General features: G+C 48.0%; 1 protein-coding gene across 7 annotated transcripts; it reads right to left on the reverse strand.

Moving 5' to 3' along the window:
- Positions 1-4,363: 4,363 nt before the first annotated feature.
- ANKRD16 (ankyrin repeat domain 16) lies at positions 4,364-24,005 on the reverse strand. Of its 7 annotated transcripts, none has more exons than XM_060159666.1 (8): positions 23,670-24,005; positions 21,566-21,786; positions 19,996-20,038; positions 16,893-17,001; positions 16,238-16,399; positions 15,054-15,132; positions 12,495-12,673; positions 4,364-4,597 (listed from the first exon to the last, which is right to left on the reverse strand). In XM_060159666.1, the coding sequence occupies exons 1-8, from the start codon at positions 23,987-23,989 to the stop codon at positions 4,364-4,366; spliced, it is 1,347 nt and encodes a 448-aa protein (XP_060015649.1). In that variant the 5' UTR covers positions 23,990-24,005. The 7 variants fall into 7 exon arrangements, 6 of the variants coding, with proteins under 6 accessions (XP_060015649.1, XP_060015607.1, XP_060015614.1 ...); XM_060159624.1 differs by lacking the exons at positions 4,364-4,597; positions 19,996-20,038 and adding exons at positions 19,159-19,284; positions 19,656-19,785 and having other exon boundaries at positions 11,496-12,673; XM_060159631.1 differs by lacking the exon at positions 4,364-4,597 and adding an exon at positions 19,159-19,284 and having other exon boundaries at positions 11,497-12,673.
- Between the last annotated feature and the right edge of the window lie 522 nt (positions 24,006-24,527).

Below are 24,527 nucleotides of genomic sequence, written 5' to 3' on the forward strand. Positions count from 1 at the left end.
CACTGTATTTGTGTAATGAGAGTATGATTACATTGAATCCCCTAAAATTGCCTTTTGGTGGGGCTTCTCTGGTGGCGCAGTGGTTGAGAGTCCGCCTGCCGATGCAGGGGACACGGGTTCGTTCCCCGGTCCGGGAAGATCCCACATGCCGCGGAGCGGCTGGGCCCGTGAGCCATGGCCGCTGAGGCTGCGCATCAGGAGTCTGTGCTCCGCAGCGGGAGAGGCCACAGCGGTGGGAGGCCCGCGTACCTCAAAAAAAAAAAAAATTGCCTTTTGGTTTGACTATAATGCTATTAGATAAAATTTGGGTTACAATGTGCACCTGCAATTATACCCACTCAATAGAACCCTATGTAGCAGTTGAGAAGTGTAAGGTGTGCCTATAAAGTACTAGCATGGAAGGATGTCCAAGATATAGTTATGAGAGAAAAAGAAAGTGAACCCCCCAAAGAAAGTATTAAATTATGATTATAGTTTTTGTAGTACCCTCCCCTGCAAATGTATTTGATTACATACATATAGATAAAAATCTGGAAAACTGCTCACTAAGCTGTTACCTCTGGTTGGTTCTGGAAAGGATAACAGGGAACTTTCACTTTCTGTGTTCATAGTTCTATATTGTTTGTGTTATTTGCATGCTTACACTTTTATTTTAATAAACATTTAAAATCTTAAGCCTTTTCTGCCCTTTTATGTTTTCCTGCACTTGATCATGTATTCATTTTGTATAGTTAGCAAAAAAAAAGTTTAAATCACCCATTTTATATTTTTAGTCTTTTCTAAAATTTAGTTTTTATTTTATATTGGAGTATAGTTGATTTACAATGTTGTGTTAGTTTCAGGTGTACAGCTAAGTGATTCAGTTATACATATACATATATCCATTCTTTTTCAGATTCTTTTCCCATATAGGTAATTACAGAATATTTAGAGTTCCCTGTGCTATACAGCAGGTCCTTGTTGAATAAATCACCCGTTTTAGCTACACCTTTTCTGTCTTTGGTAATTGCATTTAAAAAAATCTAATTCTTAAAACTCGTGCTCACACTGAGGCCGGCACAGACCCAATTCTAAACCAGCACTGTCTTTAGCTTTTCACAAGTTACCAGGCTCTCTGATAGGAAGAGCAGCTGTTCTATCAAACGGCAACTCCTTCCTCCCGCAGTGAAAATGTGGAATCACCCAGCTATTTTCATCTGCGTAAATAATAATTTCCTTCCATAACCTGCCTTCTCCCTCTCCTCTCTCTTTCCTGTTTATCTGAGGGGAAGCTGTGTGTGCTGTCTAGCTGGACTTGGCCGTCAGGAAGGATGGTGACCACCTCAGAGGGGATAAACTAGAGGAATTGGTCTTATCAACAATCACCACGTGAGATCTCTCTCTCTCTCTTTTTTTTTTTAAAGAAGAGTCAACTGTGAGTCTTTCGTTGGTCCAGGAATCTCACAATTCTGAGCCTGGGAGTTGGGTCAGTGGCTCCTGACACCTCATCTCCCACGTGGGTCGACCCAAAGGTGCTACTTCCTTCAGGAAACCTCTTCTTCCCTCATGGGAAACAGAGCGAACAGAAGGTGATGATGGCTTCTCAGGGAGCACCCTCTCAAATCTTTGCTCTGAACGCACTCTAAATCACAACCTCCTCATAACTTCCTCTTATTTTACTCAGAGGTATTTTTCAAGCCTTCCTGTAGAACTGGGTATTTCGTTTATAACATAACCTTGGATGTATTTACTCGCCAATCTGCCAGGGGGACGATCTGTTTTGTGATTTGCCCCGTGAAAATATCTAGAGAATAGGATCTTGTTAGTTGCTTGAAAACCACTTGTAAAGAAGAACTGGTTCGAGATGATTTGTGGGTTGTTGTTTTTTTTTTGGTCCTTCCCTGTCCCTGGCCCTTCCCCCCACTTCCTCGTGGGTTAATCGTTTCGAAGGATGTTACTTGCCTACAGAGTGTACCACCCCATCTTTGGATTAAGAGAAAAGGGAAGATTATTGTTGATCCCTGAGGTCTGGGGACCCCTGTTCCATTATTGGACACTGGCAGGTGGGCAACGTCCCCACGGTAAATCAGCCGAGCTGTTGCAATGGGTCACAAAGCTGGGACGTCTGAGAAACTCATGTCACAATCAGTTGCTCCTCTCTCCCTGGTCCCATTCTTCCCTGACATTTGGAAAAATATGGTGAAGATCAGTTAACCCAAGCAATGCAGATGCTGACTATAGAAGAGCCCCAGGTACACGATCTCAGGCCCTGCTGTCGGGCCTGGCAGCCCGGCCTCTCCTGTGAGCTCCTTTGACTTGGCAAAACAAAACTGAAGTGAAAACCAAAAGGCAAAGCAGGGGAAATGTGGTCGGGCTGTTTGCCTGCTGTCATTAGCAACCCACTTTCGATCCACTTACTATTTCGGACACCTGCATAGTAAAAGTGTTTGGTTATTATCATGGGGGGGTGTCCTACACGCTGAAAAAAATGAGTAAGACGTGTGTGTGTGTGTGTGTGTGTGTGTGTGTGTGTGTGTGTGTGTGTGTGTGTGTGTGTGTGTAGGCGGCAGGAAATTCACCCCACTTGTCAGGCTCACAAGTTCGGTGCTGAGGCCAGTGAGAAAAGACAACTTCTGGATTATGTTCTGGCAGATGGAGTGGGAAACTGAAATTCCTGCCTCGGCACAATTCTCACTAATATTTATTGGGTTAATATGCATTGGGTAATAATATGCATTGGGTCTTCGTTGCTGCGCGCGGGCTTTCTCTAGTTGCAGTGAGCGGGGGCTACTCTTCGTTGCGGTGCACGGGCTTCTCATTGTGGTGGCTTTTCTTTTTGCAGAGCATGGGCTCTAAGTACGCAGTCTTCAGTAGCTGTGGCACGTGGGCTTTGTTGCTCCATGGCATGTGGGATCTTCCCGGACTAGGGATTGAACCCGTGTCCCCTGCGTTGGCAGGCGGATTCTTAACAACTGCGCCACCAGGGAGGTTCCCTCTCACTGATATTTAAAAGAGAGAAAATCTCCCAACTATTGGAAAGAGGTAGCGATGCAGCCTGATGCCTTCATGGAGAAATGCCTGGGTGACCGGACGTTCGGGGAGCGTCACACCCGTGACTAAGAGGGCGGGGTGCCAGCTGGGTTTTCAGACACTTGGCTGCAGGGCGGACAAGTTATTGAACTTTGCTGAGCCTCCACTGGATTGGATGGGTGCTTTTTTTTTTTTTTTATTTTTTTTATTTATTTTTTTGATGTGGACCGTTTTTAATGTCCTTATTGAATTTGTTACAATATTGCTCCTGTTTTTTTTATGTTTCGGTTTTTTGGCTGCAAGGCATGTGGGATCTTAGCTCCCCGACCAGGGATCAAACCCACACCCCCTGCACTGGAAGGCGCAGTCTTAACCACTGGACTGCCAGGGAAGTCCCTGGATGGGTTCTTAGACTTAAAACTCTAAGATCTGAAAAATCTTGACGATACTGTTCCCTGTTGCTGTCGGGGAAACTGACACCACACAGTAAGCCATGGAGATGCTTTTAAAGACAGGTTACAAACAAAATAACAATGCCACAGGCCAGCTCTTCGCTCAGCCCCTTCAATGTGCCAGGCGTTGTACTCTGGCGATTTTGCCGGGTGGGTGTTGTGGCCTTTGTGCAGATGAGAACCTTGAGTCACTTGGTGCAGTCTCCCAGACAGTGAAAGGCAGGGAGAGTCCTCTGCCACCCAAGCCTGGTTCCTGGCGTTCATCCTACACACCTGCTCTGACTCGGCATGGGTGAGCTCGGGGGCACCTGAACATGGCATCTCGAGGGGCTGAGATGCCCACAGAGGAGTCACATGACTTTTCACGCTGTCTCTGTCCCTGGTTTGTGAGACGGGAAACAAAGGGGCCACTGTTCAGCAGAAACTGCCCAGCAGAGGCAAGGATGCTCTGTGAACTGGAGTCTCACTTAGGGTCACCAGACCTGGCAAGTGAAAACCCGGGACACCCCCTTAAACCTGAATTTCAGATAAACCGCGAATACTTTGTTAGTGTAATTATATCCTGCGAAATATCTGGGACATATTTATACTACACAGTACCCGTGGTTTACCTGAAATTCAGATGTAACTGCATCTTCTCTGGCAGCCCCAAGCTCACGATATCATATCGTTGTTGTGGACTCCGCTCAGAAAGCCCACGAATCAAAATTCTTTCCATCCTTCGAGGCCCAGCCCAGATAACACGTCTTCTGCGAAGCTGTCTCCTCTCCTGGCCCCCAGCACACTGTGCCTGTCACATAGTCACAGAACAAGCCTTGCTCCTCTCTCAGACATCAGACTCGTGAGGGCAGACGCTGGTCCTTTTCCCGCAGCTCCTTACTGTGGAATTCATTCATTCCACACTATGCCAACTGCAAAGCAGACGTGGATGCTGATCTCGTGGGTTTTCGTTTTGTAGGAAAGCACGGCATTATCCGGGCAGTTATGAACAGCTGCGTGAAGGGATGGGACAAAGTGCTGCAGAAGGGCTGCTCTGAGGCTGGGGTCCTGCACGGCGTCTCTGGGGGGTGGTGCTCAGGGGCCAGGATGAACAGGAGGAACCCACACGACAAGTCAAGAGAAATTTCCAGAAAACACTGAGGGGTAAGAAAATCTGGTCAGTTTGGGGAACTGAAGGCAGGCCTTCGACATGGAAGTGGGACCCAGAGGTCTTCTACGCGGTGGGTGGCATGGGACTGAGCTCCACCCCAAGTGAGGTTGGTGAGTTAGCGGTGGGTAGCGGGGGCACAATATAATCTGTTATAAGCTTTTTGGGCTGCTTGTGAGAATTACACAAAGCGAAGCACCAAAGTGGAAGAAGCAAGACCAGTCAGAGGCCATTATAGGAATTCAGGTGAAAGAGAAATGGGGGAGGCAACGTGGAAAGGGGCTCACTTGCTGTCCCACCTGTTCTGGAACTTGTCGACTCCCCCCAAGAAGTGGAGGCTGTCTCCCTTGGCTCCTGGGTGAGATTTTCCCAGCCGGCCTTGACGGATGGCAGGTGGGGAGGTGATGCTGCGTGACTTTCCCAGGCAGGTGGGGAAAGGCAGTGTGGGTTCTGCCTGCCCTGCCCTCCCCCCACCCCGCATGCTCACCCCTGGGATCCCAGTCTCCGTGAAGCTCACACCAGCCCATAGGGAGAGGCCTCCAGTGGAAGCCCCTGCGAAGACCTGTGGCCACCAACCAGCCACATGGACACCAGACGAGCCACCCGCCATGCCTGGTCTGAATCCCTGACTCACAGCATCCACGAGCACGGGAAACGTTGCTTTGAACCGTTAGACTCTGGGGTAAAATGTTGCGCAGCCATAGTCACTGGAACAAGAGGATCCTGGTTGGAACTTGGGTGGGTAGCAGGGGACCTGGAGAAAAGTAGACCCACCTGAGATGCTGAAAGGAGACAATGTTAACAAGACGTAGTCATGAAAGGGATGGAAAACGTCTCAAGTAGGAAGATAGGAGGAAAGGCCCAGATGGAACACATTTTTTTTTTTTTTTTTTTTTTTTTGCGGTACAAGGGCCTCTCCCTGTTGTGGCCTCTCCCGTCACGGAGCACAGGCTCCGGACGCGCAGGTCCAACGGCCATGGCCCACGGGCCCAGCCGCTCCGTGGCATGTGGGATCCTCCCAGACCGGGGCACGAACCCGCACCCCCCACATCGGCAGGCGGACTCTCAACCACTGCGCCACCAGGGAAGCCCAGAACACATTTTTAAAATCCCTCTTTACGTTTTGAATGGTGCATGCATTTCAGCTCGAGAGCTTCATTCGTTCAGTTTAATAATTTGATCCCTGGTGAAATGCAGATTACTCAGGCACTGGTAAAATTTGAGTTTTTCATTCATTTATTAACATCTTAGCATGGATAAAGATTTTGAGATGAAATTTTCTTTTCAGTAAAGAAAATGGAGGGGGACTTCCCTGGTGGCTCAGTGGTTAAGACTCCACGCTCCCAATGCAGGGGGCCCGGGTATGCTCCCTGGTCAGGGAACTAGATCCCACACGCATGCTGCAACTAAGAGTTCGCATGCCGCAACTAAGGAGCCTGCAAGCCACAACTAAGGAGCTGCCAAGCCACAACTAAGGAGCCCATGAGCTGCAACTAAGGAGCTGGCGAGCCGCAACTGAGGAGCCCGCTTGCTGCAACTAAGACCTGGCGCAACCAAATAAATAAATAAGTAAATTAATTAATTAAAAAAAGAATGATTAAAAAAAGATAATGGAGGCACCTGAGGGCCAAGTGGGGAGATGTCCCCAAGGAAGGAAAGAGAAAGAAAATTCGGGACACAAAATACAAATGATGCCTCCATAGGGCGTCAGCCCTGACTCTTTATCCTGCTGCTGTTACCAAGGGAAGATGCCCACAGGTGACATGCATGTGCTTACCATGTGCTGGTCACCTCAAGCACGACCCCACTGAATCCTCACAATGAACACGGAAGGCAGTGCCACTGCCACACCTTCCACCAGGAAACCGAGCGCAGAGAGGGGAAGTAACTGGCACAAGGACCCGTGCCCGCTCCACACGGGACAGAGCCTGCCTCTCCCCCCCATACCGTTTGCACAGGTGGCCTCTTGTGTCTGTACAACGTCACGCATCTGTGAATGAGTGAGCTGTGCTCTGCTCCTCGGGACTTTAAAAACTGGGGTTAGGGAGTGAGTGTGTGTGTGCGTGCAGGGTGGGGGGACAGGTGATTGCACACAAACAGCCCTCATCAAGGCAGCTCTGGAAATGGCAGGTGGCAGAGATCCCATCTGACCCCCAACTTTGATTCTCTGCCAGCTATCATGGCTAAGCTGTGGCCAGCGGGATGGGAATGGAAATGATACACCTGCCTTCGTTTTTAATTTTTAAAAAAAATTTAAAAAATTTTTAAAGGTTTTTTAAAACATTTATTTATTTTTATTTTTTTATTTTTGGCTGTGTTGGGTCTTCATTGCTGCACGCGGGCTTTCTCTAGTTGCGGTGAGCAGGGGCCACTCTTCGTTGCAGTGCGCGGGCTTCTCATTGTGGTGGCTTCTCTTGTTGCGGAGCATGGGCTCTAGGCGTGCGGGCTTTAGTCATTGTGGCTCGTGGGCTCTAGAGCGCAGGCTCAGTAGTTGTGGCAAACGGGCTTAGTTGCTCCGCGGCCTGTGGGATCTTCCCGGACCAGGGCTCGAACCCGTGTCCCTTGCATTGGCAGGCGGATTCTTAACCACTGCACCACCAGGGAAGTCCCTACACCTGCCTTCCTAAAACGGGGGTGCAACTCACTTTACAGGCTGGTGAGCAGTCTTAGGGCCTGGACCACTGACATCGGGGGTCTGTCTGTCCCCAACTGTCCTAACCCACCCTAGGTTGGCTTTGCCCAGGCTTTTACCTGGGAGAGAAATACACTTGTGTTTATGCCTCTGTTATTTTGGGTATTTGCTATGGGAGAATTTATATTGTAACTAATGTAGGCAACAAAGGAGGTGTGAATAGAGTGGATGGAAGCTCTGAGAAGGAAAAGTTATGCGTGTAAATGTTTTATTGATCTTCCCTCCCCACATGCATGCATATAAGGTCAGGAAGGTGTTTTTGAGAAAATATGGGATCCACACTCATGGAGGCCCATTCTTCTTTGCTTTTGGAGTATGTGTTTTTCTTTACTTGCGGACCTTTCTTACTGAGCGATTTTTGTTTCAGTCTAATGTTAAATGATTAAATTGAGCTAGCTAAGCCCGCGTCCGCTGGAAGAATGGGGAGAGAGCGAGACCAGAGCTGTGGACCAAGGGACAGGGTAACCTGCAAGCTGGACTTCGTTCCTAGGTCTTTTATGTTCATCTGAATCTTAGTTGATTGTGGATTTTCAGCAAAACAGGGAAAAATAAAGTCCATGCATGCGGTAGTCTGGCACAGGTGAATGCTCTAGAATCTGAGAGGTGCTCTGAAGTTATCAGAGACTAATCCAAACAGACATACCCCACTGCATCCAGGCGGTGTCTTTCCACTCCAAGAATTTTAGTTAGCCTCTATGTACGACCATATCTATTCAAAAGAGGTTTTCTAAAAAAGGAGATATATAGGAAATTATCTCTGCAGTGCTGTAGTCTGTTTTTTCTTCACTTATAAACGCACACCAAAAATTTTAGTGACCACGTGAATTTTGTGAAGAGCTAATTCACTCAATATAAAAAAGGCTCTCACAAATCAAGACAAACAAAACGGCAGTCAAATATAATGCAAGACGTTGATTTCACCAGTGGTCTCAGTCAATGGCCTCCCAGTATCCAGGCTCTGGGTGGTGCCCTCTGGCGCATGCTCTGCTTGGCAGGAGGACTTGCTTTGGCTGATGGGATGGGAGTGTCTGCACACACAGGGCAGAGACAGAAGGGCACTGGAGTCTCTTTTTCCTCTGTCCAATCTCTGCCGCTGTCAGGAGAGCAAGCCCGGGCCAGCCTGACTGAGGAAGGGACCCACACAAAGCAGAGCCGACTCCATCCTGCACGGCTGGCTCAAGCGACAGGACGCCACCCGCCCGGCTCAGGTAGGATCAGCAAACCACCGGAGGACCCGAAGCCTCTGGAGAAATCAACAGTTGTTTTCTAAGCCACTGAATTTTGTGGTAGTTTGTTGTTGACTAGGTCATAGCTAAACGAATGCTGATAAAAACTGAAAAAATGTAAATGGCCAGTAAATCAATCTAAAGATCTTCAATCTGATCCATAATTAAAGAAATGCAGGATTACAACAGTGAGATGGTATATCAAGTTAGTAGAAATTAAAAACGTGGTAGCACAGCTCTGGTGATGTGTGTGGGAATCAGGCACTTTCCCAGGTGGTAGATTTTATTTAATTAATTAATTTCAATTTTTAAATTTGTTTCAAAGTTAAACTCAGGACACATTGACTTCATAGGAAATCCACTGGAATGTTCTAGGCTGAACACCTGTTTCCCCTTAGTCTCCCCTAACAGAGCATGTACATGCTAACTACTTTCATTTTGCAGTCACTGCTATCCCACCCCTACCAGTTATACCAAGACCACCTAAACTGTGTGTGTGGTATTCTGGATGTTCTTAGTTATGCCCTAATTTCAATAACTGAAAAAGATTTTCTGCCATAAGCTGTCACTTGAATTCTTTGGCTACTTTTGAAGTCCCAAGAACACTGAAATGATTCTCCTTTGGGGGGATTATTTTATAGGCATTAGTGACTAGCCCCTGGGGCTGTGCTGGTCCCAGGTGGTAGATTTGCTAAGGTATTCCAGCAACACCGAGTATGGTGGGTGTGTGGACTCGAACACCACCTCCTCTTTATGGGATTTCCTACGCTGCAGTACCAGGAAGATTATAAACCACGTTTCCTGGGCTCCCTTCCAGCCACACTTCTGGATGTGAGTTGGATTCTGCTAACTGCAGAGCCTGGAGAGGCGCCCTGATCCTGCCAGCAGTACCACTGGTCCTCAGGCCATCCTGGTAACCGGGCGAGGAACGCCTGGAGCAGTGAACCCTGAACAAGAGGTAATCACCACTCTGCGGTGTTTTTCATCTTGTTTCATGTGCCCCCCGGGATGCCACCCACCCTTAAGTATGCTCTGAGTCTTCCAGAGACGGGGAAGAAGGAAAAAGAGGTTTAGCTCACACCACGAGGCTGGCTGAAATGCCTGCGTCCACCCTGAGGTTGACGTTCTCAGGCCAGAAAAGGCCCCGTGTCAGTGCCTGGGTGGCTGATGAGTGTAGATATTCCCCAGCGCTCTTCTCAGGAAGCCCTTGGCCTGTCCATGTTACAAAGTCAATCACCTTTCTGGGGAATGTTACAAATGCTTTCCCATAGGCCTTCCTCATGCAGGCCAAGCAAATCCTACTGTCACGGCTCAGGTCAAAGGCCAGGCCCCACTTCTACCTCGTTTTTCTCGATAAACATCACATCCCTCTTTCAAATTGGGTCTTGAACCCTCCACACCCTTGCCGGCTTATGAAAGCAATTTTAACAAGTCTACAGACCGTCAAATGTAAGTTCACATTGTTATTCGCGATGGTAGAAAATGTAACACACGTGTTCCACCAACGCCACTCCCTCTAAATACCGATGTCCGTTGAGGTGTTTGCGTGGGTCCACCTGAAGCTGTCTCCTTACCCTCCCTCCGCTCTCCTGTGCGCCTGGAGCTTGGCCTCCACGGACTTCCGGTCCCCCTCCCCCACCTCCCGAAGGACCCGCTCCCTAAACCTGCTTTCAGTCGAATTTGACAAAGCTTCACTGGTTATCCCATCTACATCTCATCTTAACGAGACAAAATAACCTCAAAATGACAACATAAAGGAATAAGTGTGTACAGTCATACGATGGGGCATTAGACAGCCATTAAAGTAAAAGGTCACAGAATTCTGAAGAATATTAGGATGTGCTTGAGATGTAAAGTTGGGGTAAACCGCACATACAGCATCATCTCAACTATGTACATTTACAAAGACTAGGAAGAAGTAAGGGTGGTCATTTCAGGGCAGCGGAATGATCGGTTTTGTTTTCTTCTTTACTTTTTTATATTTTACAATGGGCTCTATTAAAAAAAAAAAGCCTGGGCGAATAAAAGGGACCTTGCTCTGTGCCGCCACCTGCTGGCGGATCTAGGAACAGCAGGCTGGATAAAGAGTTGCTCCCCCCGCCCCCCAACAGCAGAGCTCTCATTTTCTGAGTGTGAGTTTTGTGCTTTCTTTTCCATGTTGCAATCCCTTTTCTACTTTTGTCTTGTAAATACTTTCTTGTACAACTCTCTTTGGTAATGTGTGTTGGGTACCAGCTATTTTCAAATGACAGCAATTCTTTGTATCCCTTCCGGCTTCTGCTCTGACCTCTCACGTGGATCAGCTGTGCTCTCGGAAGGACCAGCCACGGTCTCTGGACGTGGGTCATGGATGAGGCGCTGGGAACCCTGGTGAAGGTGGCAGCCAGCATCGGCGGTCAGCGCCCTTGGTCACATCAGAGCCCCGACGGCTGTGCGGGGAATGCATCTGAGGGGGCGCAGGAGGAGAACTCGGGCTGTGGCAGCAGCGGTCTGGATGTGAAGCCTGAACCAGGGAGTCACCATAAGGTTGGAGCTGACCAGACTGGCCGGGCCTCCTGTAGAAGGAAGGGACCCGGGGAGGCGGGATGAAGGGCGGTGTCACAGCTCAGACAGCAGGCGCAGAATGAATGTACACAGTTTGGGGGAGGCTAGGGTTTTTGGGGTTTTTTTAACAATTTTTTACTTTATATTAGGGTATAGTTGATTTACAATGTTTTTTTTTTTTAATTTTAGGGGGAGGCTAGGTTTTGAGCGAGTTGAGTGTGGGGCAGCCTTGGGACATCCATGCAAAAACGTACAGCCGGCAGCAGAGGGTCAGGGCTGGAGGGGCTCAACGGTCAGGGGGCAGTGAGATGAGAGTGGATGAGACGGGTGGAGGCACACTCAGCACAGGGACAGTGCTGAGCGGGGACAGAAGCATGTATGGGATAGGCCCTGACAGAGGCGCTCACAACAGAGACGGAAAAGGAAGGTCAGAAAGGAAAACCCAGAAGCGTGTTGTCGGAGGTGACAAGAAACGAGCTTCCGGAAGGTGGGAGTGATTGATAATTGAACTGAAAGGATCAGTAACATGAGGGCTAAAGGCACGTTACTTGATTTGGCAATTGGGTCCCGGTGACCTAAAAGCAGCAGTGAGGAAGCCAGGTGGCAGAGGCCGGCAGTACCCATGAACCGGGAACCAAGCACAGGCTCTTCTCTAAGGAGGTCGGGATGAGAAAGGATGCTTGAGATGGAGGATAATTAGGAGGGGCTGCCCCTCTTAAGAGCCAGGGATGGAGCGAGACTGGCCAGGAAAGGCACTCAGCACAGCATCCAGGACACAGCAAGTGCTCAAGAAACAGAAGTTATTGTTCACTCGTTGGCTATCTCATGATCTACAACCTTACCATGGGCCAGGCATTGTTCTGGGCCCTGTAGATATAGTGAGTGAGCAAGAGACATAAAAACCCTGGCCAAGGAGCTTACATTCTCGTGGGTGAGACAGACAACAGAGAAAATAAATAACTCAAGACAGCTGGTATATTCCACAGTGGTAAAAGCTATGGAGAAAACATGAACTAAGGGAAGAAGATATAAAATGTTGAAGGAGGGAACAAAATTCTAGATCTGGTGGCCAGGGACGGGCCCCACTTTTAACACCCAAAGGAAGTGAGAAAAGTACCTATAATTAGGAAGTGAGAGAATAATACTAATGATCACCACCATTGTCATTAGCATTCTCAATATATTACTACTGCGGTAATAGGTTGTAATTATATCATCACCACTATCTTTGCCACAATGAATGTTACTATCATCACTGCCCTCTCTGGCTCTCGAGTAGCTTTGGCAGCAGCATCCAGCAGCCCTGTCCACGCTACAGGGGCGTTTTCAATGGAGAGCCGTGTACTGGAGAACCAAGCATCACCCAACAGACCATCATCACGGCGAGTGTGTAAGGCAGAGGCACAGCTCGGGTGGGAACACACCTGTGTGCAGTCACTGCAAAGAAAAAGCTGCTTCACGTGTGTGTTGAGGGGAGAAGGGCAGCCCCAGACCGGTCTTTCTGTCCCACCTGCAAGTAGGGATGCACGTAACAGGCCATCCTCAGACCCAAAGGCAGGGACACGAAGACATCTCTGGAGCAACAGGAAACGGTTAACTGCAGCTGGAGAAGGTGCAGATGGAGACAGTGTGTGATTCAGAGGTCCCAGTCGTGTTTCTACCAGCACATTTATTTGGTTGTTAGGGATAAAAATCAGCCAGCACCACCTGGGAATAACAGAGAACTGGACATTCCTGCTATTTGCCCAGCCTGGCACGATGCTGAGAACGGGGGTGAGGGCGTGCGATGAGTTCTTACCAGATGACACTGAACGAGGGGACTGAGTCTTGCTTGTGATTGATGCAAACGCTTTTTTAACAGATTGACTTGGACTAATAATTATTATTTGCATATAAAGAAAAAAAGAAAAGGAAAAGAAACAGGAAAAGAATCCAAATGCCTGAGGACTCATCCTTTCTTCAATCTGTTTAAGTTGCTACAAAATTTTTCAAAGTTACAATGTCGACTGTTTCACTTCTGGACAGCCACAAGCTTCCGTGGGCAGATGGAAGGTGGGACAGGAAATGTGACCTGTGGGACAAACCCCATTTTTCAAATGACGTCGTGGAAAGGCTTTGTAAGTATCTTCAATGCGTTTTGAGATGCCTTTATTATCCAAAGGGAGACAATTCAGAACTTGTCATTAAAAAAATAATAACCTCAAGATTAAAACATTATAGCTCAAGGAGCAGTGCTTAGACTACAGAAACGTTTCCATTCCTTGTAAATGTCTATGTAAACAGATCCCAGCATTTCCTTCCAGGCTTTGAAGCCAAAAGTTAAACCACTGCAATGCCAATGAAAAGCCCATGAAAGAAGAAAGTATAAAGGCCAATTATGTTTTACCTCTCAAGGCAATAGGAACTTGCTATATTCTAAATATTATTATCATGGCCTCACCACACACTCTTGATTATAAAACATTTCACACACATACATAACAGTATGTACACTGTATTTTCATGCTTCTCTAAGGATTCCAGACACCGACTTCATCAACATCATCTGACTCCACTGGAAGGGCAGAAAAAGTGAATCAGAGATTATGGAAAGATTCCGATCGTGTGGTGTGCAGTCATACAGCCAGGAAGACAGATGCCTCATCCCTGGGGAATCCGCCACCAAAGCGGGGAGTGCAGGAGAGGGAGGGCAGAAAACACTGGCTACTGGCCCATTTCACTGCATCTGCAAACAGATTCAAGCAGCAGGACGTGGATTACTGTGGGTTCACTGTTTTCCTCTGGAAACGCCCTCCGCTGTTGCGCTGTGGTTGAAGCACTGAAGGACGTCCGGACTCCGTGTGAGCTGCTGAGCCAGGGCGCCTGTCATGTCCAGAGAGTCCCCGAGCCCAGAACACAGGAGGAACTTGACGCAGGCCGCGTGCTGCCCCGCGCAGGCCAGGTGCAGGGCTGGGTGGGGACAGAGGCACCCAGCTCAGTGCATCACCTACAGCAGTACTGACTGGGAAGCAGGATGCCCCTGATAAAAACACTGACTCTTTCAATTGCACAGATTTCATAGTTCCATATTCTTCCCTATGACTTTGCCTATTCTGGATCAAAACATTTTTCCTTTTAACCTGACTTGGTCACAAATGGTTTTAAAAGTAACAAAACCAATCAGAGAGAATTTGAGAGACTTGTCTAAAACAACAAAGTAAGTTAATGAGAAACAGGAGACTTTAAATAGTACAGAAGACATTTTCAAAGTTTTGTGAATTCTCTGTGTAAGTGAAAATATCACCATGAGTGAGAATGACGTAACAGAAAGAAAACCTGCTGACACATCTTCCCATTCTGGTTAGAAATTGGCGCTGAGGGTTTCTGATGTGCTGTGAGCCATGATCCTGGGTCCTGCTCCCCTGTCGTTAGGAGACAGTTTGTGTCCTGGGACTTAGTGATCTTCCTCTGCAGCCCTGGAGTGAGTTGTGAGGCATCACAAGGTCCTACTTAACCCTTGCAAGATGGACACTGGTGCATAGAGTGCTACTGAGAAGGTTTATTCTAAAGTCCAGGTCTAAGGAATTAGCTCTGAATATATCTTTCCGAGCCCAAAATCTAAAAAGTTATAGTGATTAAGGTTTTAAAATACATTCCGTAGAGAGAAGACCTATGAAGAATCTATGTAACACCTGGGGAGCTGGTGTGATCATGGATTAAGATAGAAAGTGCTTTGATGTCACATACGTTGTGTGGTTTAAAATAATCAAAACAACAACAGTAATACCAGCAGCAGTAAGGAGTAGTAGTCATCATCGTTACCATGGTAACAGCAGTAGTTCTATAGCTTTGCAAATGGAGGAGGTGCTTTTTTAAGGAAAAGTTGCTGAGCTACTAGAGGAATAATATTAAAAGTGATGATTTTAACATAGAAGTCCATTGTTTACATGGTTTACATTCCGTTTACTAATAATTTTCAAAGCACGGGTAAAATGAGGTCGTACCTGATCGATTTCTTTCGTCCTTGGCGTTGATGTCGGCACCCAAGGACAAGAGTGTCTGGATTGTGCTTACGTGTCCTTCCTGAGAGTTGAAATAAAGGTGTTACCACTGTAACAACAAAAGCAAGCCTTAAACACAAACTCTAATGCACATTAGGTGCTTTTTCTAAAATACTCGACTGCTGAAACTGAATTTTCATATCCAAAGGAAGGCTCATCACATTACTCTCGAACTTCAGCATAAATCATTAAAGATGTAGGTGATGTTTAGTTATTAGAATACAGATGATCAATTTTGTAGCCAAATCACTGACCACTATGGTTGGGTTTCCCTCAGTGTAAGGAATATAAATCCTGTGATTTACTCAGAAAGCACAATTCTAAATGTCCCAAGCAAACACACTCTTTGCTAAATCTTTAGGGGAGAAATAAACTGGAAAAGAGCGTAACCTCCCCTGGATGGGATTCTTATCATAGCTGGCATTGTCCTTTGTGAAGCAATCGATATACCTTTGTCCAGCCAGTTAGCCTGTCAGTACCTGCTGAGACTGAAACCAAGGCTGCAGGTTCAATCTTCCCACTCGCTTTTATCCCCGTGGCCATAGACCATGCTCTTAGCCCACCCTCAACTGTATACCCACGTTCTCAAAGGGGGAACACGGGCAGGGGAGTGCAGTTCACCAGAAAAATGTTTATTCCTGTTGCTAGGAAAACAAGTAAAGGCAGGCGGCCAATAATATTAAAGATAGTGGCTACTTTTCTAGCGAAAACTTTTGTGTGTCTTCAATACTTCATACATCAGAGAGCCCAGTAAATGCAATTCCCTTTTCTTAAAGAAATCTTCTGAAATCCAGTAAAAGGATAAGGAACTAGGAATTTCATACGATGGATTTTTACGGCTTCAAATAACATTATTCCTGAAAACAAAAAAGGGCAGGAGGGAACACAGAGCCCAGACATTACATGGAGTAAAGGGCTCTTCTCAGTTTCTACCCAGAAACAAATAAAGGCAGGTTTCTATTTAAAGGGCCACAGGGCTTTAGAATCATGACCATTTTAAGAGTATGTCATGGGCAATTTCTTTTTTCCATAGAGATCGAGCAAAAGAACCACGACTACACGGTTACTCATCAACAGAGTTAGGCAAGCCTCAGGAAGCAGGAACACTGTTCTGGAAAGAAACAAACCTTAGCTGCGTAGTGAAGTGCTGTGAGGTGGGTGGAGGCTGCTCTCACATCTACATTGATGCCAAGCTCAGAGACCAAGAATTGGACGGCCTCATTCTGCCCAGTGACTGCTGCCCGGTGGATGGCCTGGGCCCCCAGGGAGTCCTCAGCAGAAACACAAGCCTAGAGGTTGGGAGAGACATGAACAAAAGTAAGGAGCAGAGATATCTGGGTCCATGGACTTCTGACATTTTGGCAAAACTCTGTGGCCTACGTACATTTTCCTGGGCACACGATACATACAAAGCTTTTGTCAGATTCTCAAAGGATGCTCTAACCAAAAAAAATGGTTAAGATTCAACGCTGTAGGCTAAAGTGCCAAACAAATAGAGTTACTGGGGAGAGTCCGTTGTTATTATTATTACGAAACAACTACTATTTATTGAATACTTATTTTGCTAACTGCTTTATGTACGTTATGTTATGTAATCCTTATAGTAACCCTGTTTTACAAATGGAAACACTGCTGCTTCAAGAGGTAAAGGGGACCTCAGAGCGGGGGATGTGGCAGAGCTGAGATTTGAACCCATGATCTGAACAACAATGCTTCCTGTTTATCCCATGATCTAAAACTTGTAGGAAGAACTAAAGGAATAAAACCAAACCATTTCTATACCTTGTGTTTTTCGAGGAGCAGCCTGGCTACGTCGATGTGTCCACACTGGATGGCGTCCGTGAAGGGTGTGAGGCCACACTTGTCTCTGCAGTCCGGTTCATACTGGCACCTAGAGCCCAAACACAAAGTAACAGCTGGGAACAGTCACTGCTTCAAACCCAACTGTGCTGACTCCTGACCACCTGCCTTATGGATGATCCGTGAGAATTGGAGTGCTTGCCCTCCTTCCCCACCTCAGTATCTGTACCGAGCTCTTCGAGAGCAGGTTGGTTTCCCCAGCAAACCTTCTCCTCCTCTAAGCTTCTTGTCACATTTTAGGGACCATGATCTCTCCAGCTTCTCATGCAGAACCTTGAAGTCACCCCTCATCCCTCATAGCCAATCTATTACCAAAACCTCCCAATTCTACATCCAAAATATTAAACAAAACTGTATCCTTGTCTCCATCTTTGTCTTCACCCCTTAAGACCAAGTCAACAGGGACCTCCCTGGTGGCGCAGTGGTTAGGAATCCGCCTGCCAAGGCAGGGGACACGGGTGTGAGCCCTGGTCTGGGAAGATCCCACCTGCCATGGAGCAACTAAGCCTGTGTGCCACAACTACTGAAGCCCGTGTGCCACAACTACTGAAGCCCGTGCGCCTAGAGCCAATGCTCCACAACAAGAGAAGCCACCGCAATGAGAAGCCCACGCAAGAGGGATATATGTATATGTATAGCTGATTCACTGTGTTATAAAGCAGAAACTAACACACCATTGTAAAGCAATTATACTCCAATAAAGATGTTAAAAAAAAAAAAAAGCCCTCACCCCACAACTAAGAATAGCCCCTGCTTGCTGCAACTAGAGAAAAGCCCATGTGCAGGAACCAAGACCCAGTGCAGCCGGGAAAATGAAAAAAAAAGACCAAGTCAACACGCAACAGCCTCCTACCCATTTTTCTCTCTTTGGTTCCAGCCAAGCCATTCTGTTCTCACCACTAACAGAGTAATCTTTTCACCATGTAATTTGGGTACAGCCTCTCCTGGTTAAAAGCTTTAACTACTTCCCAACCACAAAGGACAAAGCCTAAAACCTCAACATGACCTCCCATGGTCAGGATTATGTGGCATCCACTCACTTCTCTGGGATCCTCTGGCCCCTCCTCCCTGTGCTTAAGGCGACCCCCGCTTCTGTCCAGTCCCACTTTCTTCTCGGTCCCACAGCCTATCTGTCCTCCTTCTTCTGTTCCTATTGCTTCATGGTCCTACCTCCTTTCATTCCTACCCGTCTTCCCTTCTCCCCAGTCCTCCCTTCTTCCGTTCCTACCTTCCTCGTGGTCACACCTGTCTCCCCTTCCTCTCGGCCCTACCTCTCAACCTGTTCCATCTTCTTCTGTTCCTACCTTCAACGGTCCTGCCTGTCCCACCTCCTTCTGCTCCCCTGGGTGCCAGGCTCTTTGCTGCCTTTGCACTTGCTGGTCCCCTCTGCTTGGAACATCCTAGTGCCATTCTTCACCTGGCCACTCCAAGCCATCCTTCAAATCTCAGCTTCAGGAGGACCTCAGAGGCCCATCTTCTCCCCCAGATCTACAGGACGACCCCTGCTCCCGCAAAGCATTGTGTACTTTCCCTTTGTAGTATCATCACCATTTGAAATTTTATGACATTTCTGTGATTGTGTGTCTATACTTGGCTTCCACACTAGCCTGCAGGCTGTTAGGGAAAGAACTGTGTTAACTGCTTATCACCCAGTGCTTAACACACACAGGAGGTGCTTAGAAAACATCTGTTGAATGAAGGAAGGAGTATTTATGACTGCAGGTATACAGTCCCAATGCGTAGGAGGCAAGCCCTACACAGTGATGCTTTCGGGGCACTACATGAGGCCTCCTTCTCTTCACTCATCGTCTCCTAGGTAACCACTTCCATCCTATGGATTCAATCGTCACTTCCATGTTGGCGAGGCCCCCTCCTGTATCTCAGCCCACACCTCTCTTCTGGGCTAAAATCTGTGTCTAACTGCCCACTGGATGTCTCTGCCTGGGTGTCTCCCAGGTACACGTGACTCAACATGCCCAAAAGTGACACTGCCAGCTTCTCCCCAAGCCTGCCCCTCCTCCCCAGGTGTCATCTACCTCGGCAGGTGGCACCAGCACAGCACCAGCTGCTTAAACAAGACACCTGGCCATCATCCTGGACTCGTCCTTCTCCCTCATTCCGTTTGTCCCTTTATTCACCGAGATCTGGTGATTCCACCTCTCAAGTGTCTCCAGACCTTTCTCTTCACCCTATAGTCAGCATCGTGGTCCAGCCACCACCATCTCTCCTGTTCAACTGCAACAGCTGCCGGACTGCGTTCACAGCACCCACGCTTGCTCCCCCTCCAATCCATTCTGTTTTGCAACCGGGGGATCTTTGAAAAATGAAAATCTCTTATTATTCAGTGGTATCTTATACGCTTAGTACAAAATCTGGACTCCTCGGGTGGTGCCCAGTGTCCCACTGGCCCTGAATCGCCCTTCCTCTGCAGCCTCCCCGTCACTCTTGGGACACAGCAAGTGCCTATCTTCTTTTGGTCTCTTCCATGCACTGTGTTTGTCCCCGGCCCTGAGCATTCACGGTACTGTCACCTCTGCCAGGAATGCCCCCTCCACCCTGCCCCCATTTTCAGCCTCTTCCAGGTCATAGCATCAGTGTCACTGGGGCCGAGATCCCTCACCCCTAGGCCACGTCCCATGCTGTTGTGGGGACCTCGCAATTCCCTGTAATGCTCATCAGACTCACACGACATGGGCAGCGTCTATCTTCCCTGCCCGTCTGTGAGTTCCATGGGTTGGGGGGGAAAGCGCATTATCTTGTTGCTGTGGTAGCCCCTGTGCCTGGTACAGTGAGTGCTGAGTGAGTATATGAATGTCTGTTGAATGAACAGATAAAAGGCCAATGTTTCCCCAGGTTTGTCAGCTATTTTTGTTTCACCTTCTTTATCTGCTTAAGTCCTTTGTTCATGTCTGTTTTGGTACCTTAGATTCTTTATGAACATTTTGTCTGAGCTCTGATACTATGCAGCACTGATATTAACTGTCAATTAGCAAATATCTTCCTTAATCTGCTGTTCTGTTCTTACCTCTGAAGAAGCACCTCTACTGCCTCTGAACAGCCATGCATTGCTGGGTGGAGAGAGTTGAGAATGAGAGCTTTTTAGCACAAAAACAAAATGCTTCTTCCCTCCTGGCACCTCTCTGTGCCCCATCCCTCTAGCTGTAACTTCCAGGAAAGAGTATTAAGTTAGGTACACTGCCACCGCCCCAGAAAAAGACAAATTTAGCTCGATGAGTGGTAAAGGGTGATGTTTTCACTTAACAGGTACAAGGCTCACACTTGATTATCTTGTCTTTATGAGACTCTGATGGCAAACATTCAATCTTAAACCTGCCTCCTCACTTTCGTGCTACAAATCCCTAGGACCAGTCAGTTTTTTCCCAAGAAATGTAAAACATTTTAAGAGTAATCCATGACAAAATAACCAGGAATTTAATTCTCCTGCTAGAAATAACTATCCTCTATAACAAAGATTTCAAGGGAGTTCCCTGGTGGCCTAGTGGTTAGGATTGCGAGCTTTCTCTGCTCTAACCCGGGTTCAATCCCTGGTCGGGGAACTGAGATCCCACACGCCACACGGCGTGGCCAAAAAAAAAAAAAAAAAAAAAAAAAATTGACTATCTACTCTCCACTATTTTGTGTGAATGACTGGGTACTGACTGTTTCTCCACAAGAGCAGGGTAGTTCGTCAAACAATTCACGAGCAGAGAAGTTTTTCCACTCATGTGCAAAGTTTTATAAAGGATTCTTTAGTCCCTAACTGTGGCCAGAATAACTGTGTGCCTATCTCCTCAATTACATCATGTCACAGGTATTGATTTCAGAGAAACCTAAAAGCCCTGTATTCTAATTCAATGTGCTATCCAGAGGGCTAAAGATTATGTTCTAAATGTCTTGACCTGGACTCTTGGTCTACTTAATGCCCCTTTTGTCTTATACCGTGGTGCTTTTGCTTTCAACTAAAATAATCTACAAATAAACAGTTCAGAGTTAAGGATAATTACTCCAAACAATGAAAATGGTAGTCCAGATTTATATTCAACATTGTCACTAGATAAGTCACATCCATTGAGCCCTGGTATTTAATTATAAGCACCTATATTTATTTAAATGGACAGTACCATAGTAGGTATTACTGAAGATACAAGGAAATAGTCCCCTTTCCTTTTGCTTTTAATAATAATAATGTCAAAATGGTTGTGAAAATAGCAGCTGTAGCTGTCCCGTGCTCACTGCGTGTGGAGCACTGCACAGAGGGCCTTGCATGTGCCTTAATCCCTACGACCTTGTGATACGGACATCATCATTATCATTATTTTGTGGCTGAGGAAACCTGCTCAAGAGACTAAGTTCCTTGCCCAAGGTCAAAGACTTAGTAAGGAACAGAACCAGCCTACCATCTAACTGGGGAGGAGAAGACAAATGTATGTGAAAAGTCACCTAAAACAAGAAAGAAGAGCATGTTAAGGGCCTGGTGACACTGGTTTTAGAAACTAAGTGTTTGCCAAAATACCCCAAAGCTGCTCGTATTCCTTGCCATTTTCCCAACCCCTCGCTCCCTGGTGGGTGGCATCCCACACAGCTCCAGGTCATACCTGCCGTGTGCAGCGGGGTTCTCCCAATCTTGCTCTCTGTCTTCCAGGCAGCTGGGCAAACAGCGAGCAGGTACTGGAGGATCAGAGGGTCGCCTTCTCGGCTGGCAATGTGGAAACTGTTCCAGCCATCTTTGTTCTTCAGCAGTGGATTGGCGCCATGCTCCACGAGGTCCTGGACCACCTCAAGATTCCTCCTTGTGCAAGCCATCATCAGAGGAGTCCTAAGATCAATCGGGACAAGCTGTCAGACGGAAGGGCAGCTGAGGCATTAGAAGCACTCGACCAGGGCTTCAGAAAAACGCACACCCTTGGCAGAGACGGAAGACCTAGAGGACTCGAGAGTCTGGAAAGCAGGAAAACAGCTTTGGCTGGCAACTTCCCTGCCTGTCGTGAGGGCCCTGGGAGAATTAACAAGGGGAAAATGATTGTGACGTGGGTGCCCCTACAGGTGGGGAATACTGAGGAGGCAAAGTTGTTTCTGAACTAGTTTTTAGTATGGCACTGAATTGGAACAGAACTAGTCAAAATCACAGTTTGTGCTTAATATTTGCATAAGAGGTACTCTGCTGGACTTATCCCATTCACCTCAATCAGTAACCGATAATTAAACTGTTCTGAAACGGAGTTAAAACAGAGCAGATGACAAAGTGCCTTGCCGTAAGGAGCCTACATTGGTGGAGCAAATGAAACGGCGTGATTACAATAAGGTTCTGAACTGATGTGTGTCCACAACTATGGGACAGTGAACTACATCACTATCAACTCCTCTTCTCCCACATCAGTGATTTTGTGCTTCTGCCTTCTCATCTGCTATGACTCTCGGAAGCAGGGGCAGGTCTTGTATTACCTCCTGTCCCAGGGGCTGGCCCAGCTGAAGCTCAACGTAACTACATGGGTCTCAGCCAGGATCTGTCCTCTGAGACTGCTTTGACATTACTTAATTACCAACACTATTTTGATTTTTTATTTTTGGTAATGTAGTAATGATAGTGAATGAGAAATCAAGAGGGAGACACCCAGATAAATGAAGGCTGGAATCTTCAAGAAGTGCTTCACAGAGGGAATGAATCCAGGGAAGGGACTTGAGAAAGCCAGCAAGGTGAGAACAGGCAAAAATGTCTCACTGTAACTGCACTTCCTAAGCACACAATCAAATGAAACGTGCCCTTTTAACAGTTGTTTGGGAAGACTGTTTCCTTACCCATAGAACTGGATAAGCATAAGAAAATCAGTTTTGTGCTTAGTCACGGCCAAAGTGCAAACCTCAAAAAGTCACCAGGTCTACGCCCCCCGCCCCCCCATGCCAGTGGGCAAGATGCAGTTTGTTTAGCTATCTGGCTGTCTGATGTGTTCCTTATTTATATCAGATCAGGAATCCCTTGTGGATTCATTCAGGAACTTCATTATGTTATGAATCTTCAGATGTTCATAACCTCTAAGGAGGTGGACAGACATAGTACTAAAAACGATGTGGATCTAACACAATGCAATTACTTTGTGTGATGGTTACAGGTGAGCATCGTTGACTGTGGAGGTGGTCATGCAAGGCTACACGTGATAAAATCACACAGAGTACCCCCCCACACACATGTGTACGTATAACTGGTGAAATCCGAGTAAGTATACTGATTGTAGCAATTGCGGTTCCTTCTTCTTGTTACCTTACTGTGGCTGTTAACATGTTAACTTTGGGGGAAGATGGGGGAAAGGTGCATGGGACTTCTCCCATGTCTTTGCAAATTTCTGAGAACCTATAACTACGAATTTCAAAGTATAAAGTTAAAACAATGTCACTGGTGAAGTAATCATTTAGCTACATGTTCCTAGAAGAACATCCCGCCCTGGGGCTCATGCTATACGTAGGACATATAGACAATTTGTAGTTTGCTTATATTCTATCTGATCATGTACTTCACTGTTCTCTGTTCTATCATGGGAGGCAGTCTGGAACAGAGATCGGAGCAGTTAACCCCATAAGGGTAGCAACAATGTTCTGCTCAATAGGGGAAGGCTGAGGGGCTATGGCGTGGAGGCCGACCAAGGAGCGGGAATCTACGATTCTGCGGGGAATGGTGAGGGTCTCTCCGCAAGTTCCGCCACCTACCAGTCGGCCTTCTTCAGGCAGTCGACCGCGGCCCCTCGGCCCAGCAGATACCGCACGCAGTCCCGGTGGCCCATGGAGGCAGCCTCGTGCAGAGGCCGCTTGTAGTCTCGGTTGGCAGCCTCGATGTCCAGGTCCCAGGCCTCGACCAGATAGGCCAGGATTTCCCGGCGGCCGTGGCGCGCGGCGCAATGTAGAAGGGTGTCCCTGGCCGGCCCCGCGCAGCCGGCGCGCCCCGCAGCCCGCAGCTCCTCCCGCAGGGCACACAGCCGGCCTTCCTGCACCAGCCGGCACAGCCGCCTTGGGTCCGCGGGCGCTGCCATGGCCCCTGGCTCCGCTCCTGGTCCGCCCCCGCCCCCCAAGGGCCCTCCCCGACCCTTCCCCCGGACGCCCCCGGCCTCGCCCTGCCGGCTCGGCCCCGGGCGGGCGCTCAGGTCTCCGGCTGACCACGCGCCCCGCTGGCAGCCGCGAACGCACGCTCGGAGGCTGCAGCCCGCGCTGGTTTCACTTTCCGGCGAAACATTAGGTGAACCGCGGGACCGCCGCTGCCGGTCCCGGTCACAAGCAGAGCGGACCCGCGGGGACGGGGTGGGGCCCGCGCGTCCCCGCCCACAGCCCCGCCCGCCGCAGCCTGCCCCGCCCACAGCATCGGCCCCGCCCCACCCCAACTGCCGCAGCCCCTCAGTGGGTCCCGAGCTCGGAGGAACTCTGGGAAAGTTTCTGTTCGCCTCTTCCGCCCTAGCGGAAGCACGGACGGGGCGGGGCCCGCTAGCGGTAGCCACCCCTTCTCCGGGTGCGCGTTTCGATTGGTCGCCAGAGAAGTCCGTAAGCACGCCCCCTCCGCACGTGCGTTTCAATTGG

The sequence above is a fragment of the Lagenorhynchus albirostris genome, chromosome 1 (genome assembly GCF_949774975.1).
Source record: "Lagenorhynchus albirostris chromosome 1, mLagAlb1.1, whole genome shotgun sequence".
Lineage (NCBI taxonomy): Eukaryota > Metazoa > Chordata > Mammalia > Artiodactyla > Delphinidae > Lagenorhynchus > Lagenorhynchus albirostris.

Bases quoted from the DNA above. Each gene is read 5' to 3' on its own strand.
- ANKRD16 (XM_060159624.1), bottom strand. From the start codon at position 23,989: ATGGCAGCGCCCGCGGACCCAAGGCGGCTGTGCCGGCTGGTGCAGGAA. The intron at 21,787-23,669 runs GTAGGTGGCGGA...GATTGATCTTAG, and splicing joins TGCCTGAAGAAGGCCGACTG to GACTCCTCTGATGATGGCTT. The intron at 12,674-15,053 runs GTACGACCTCAT...CACCTTCTCCAG, and splicing joins GGACGAAAGAAATCGATCAG to CTGCAGTTAACCGTTTCCTG.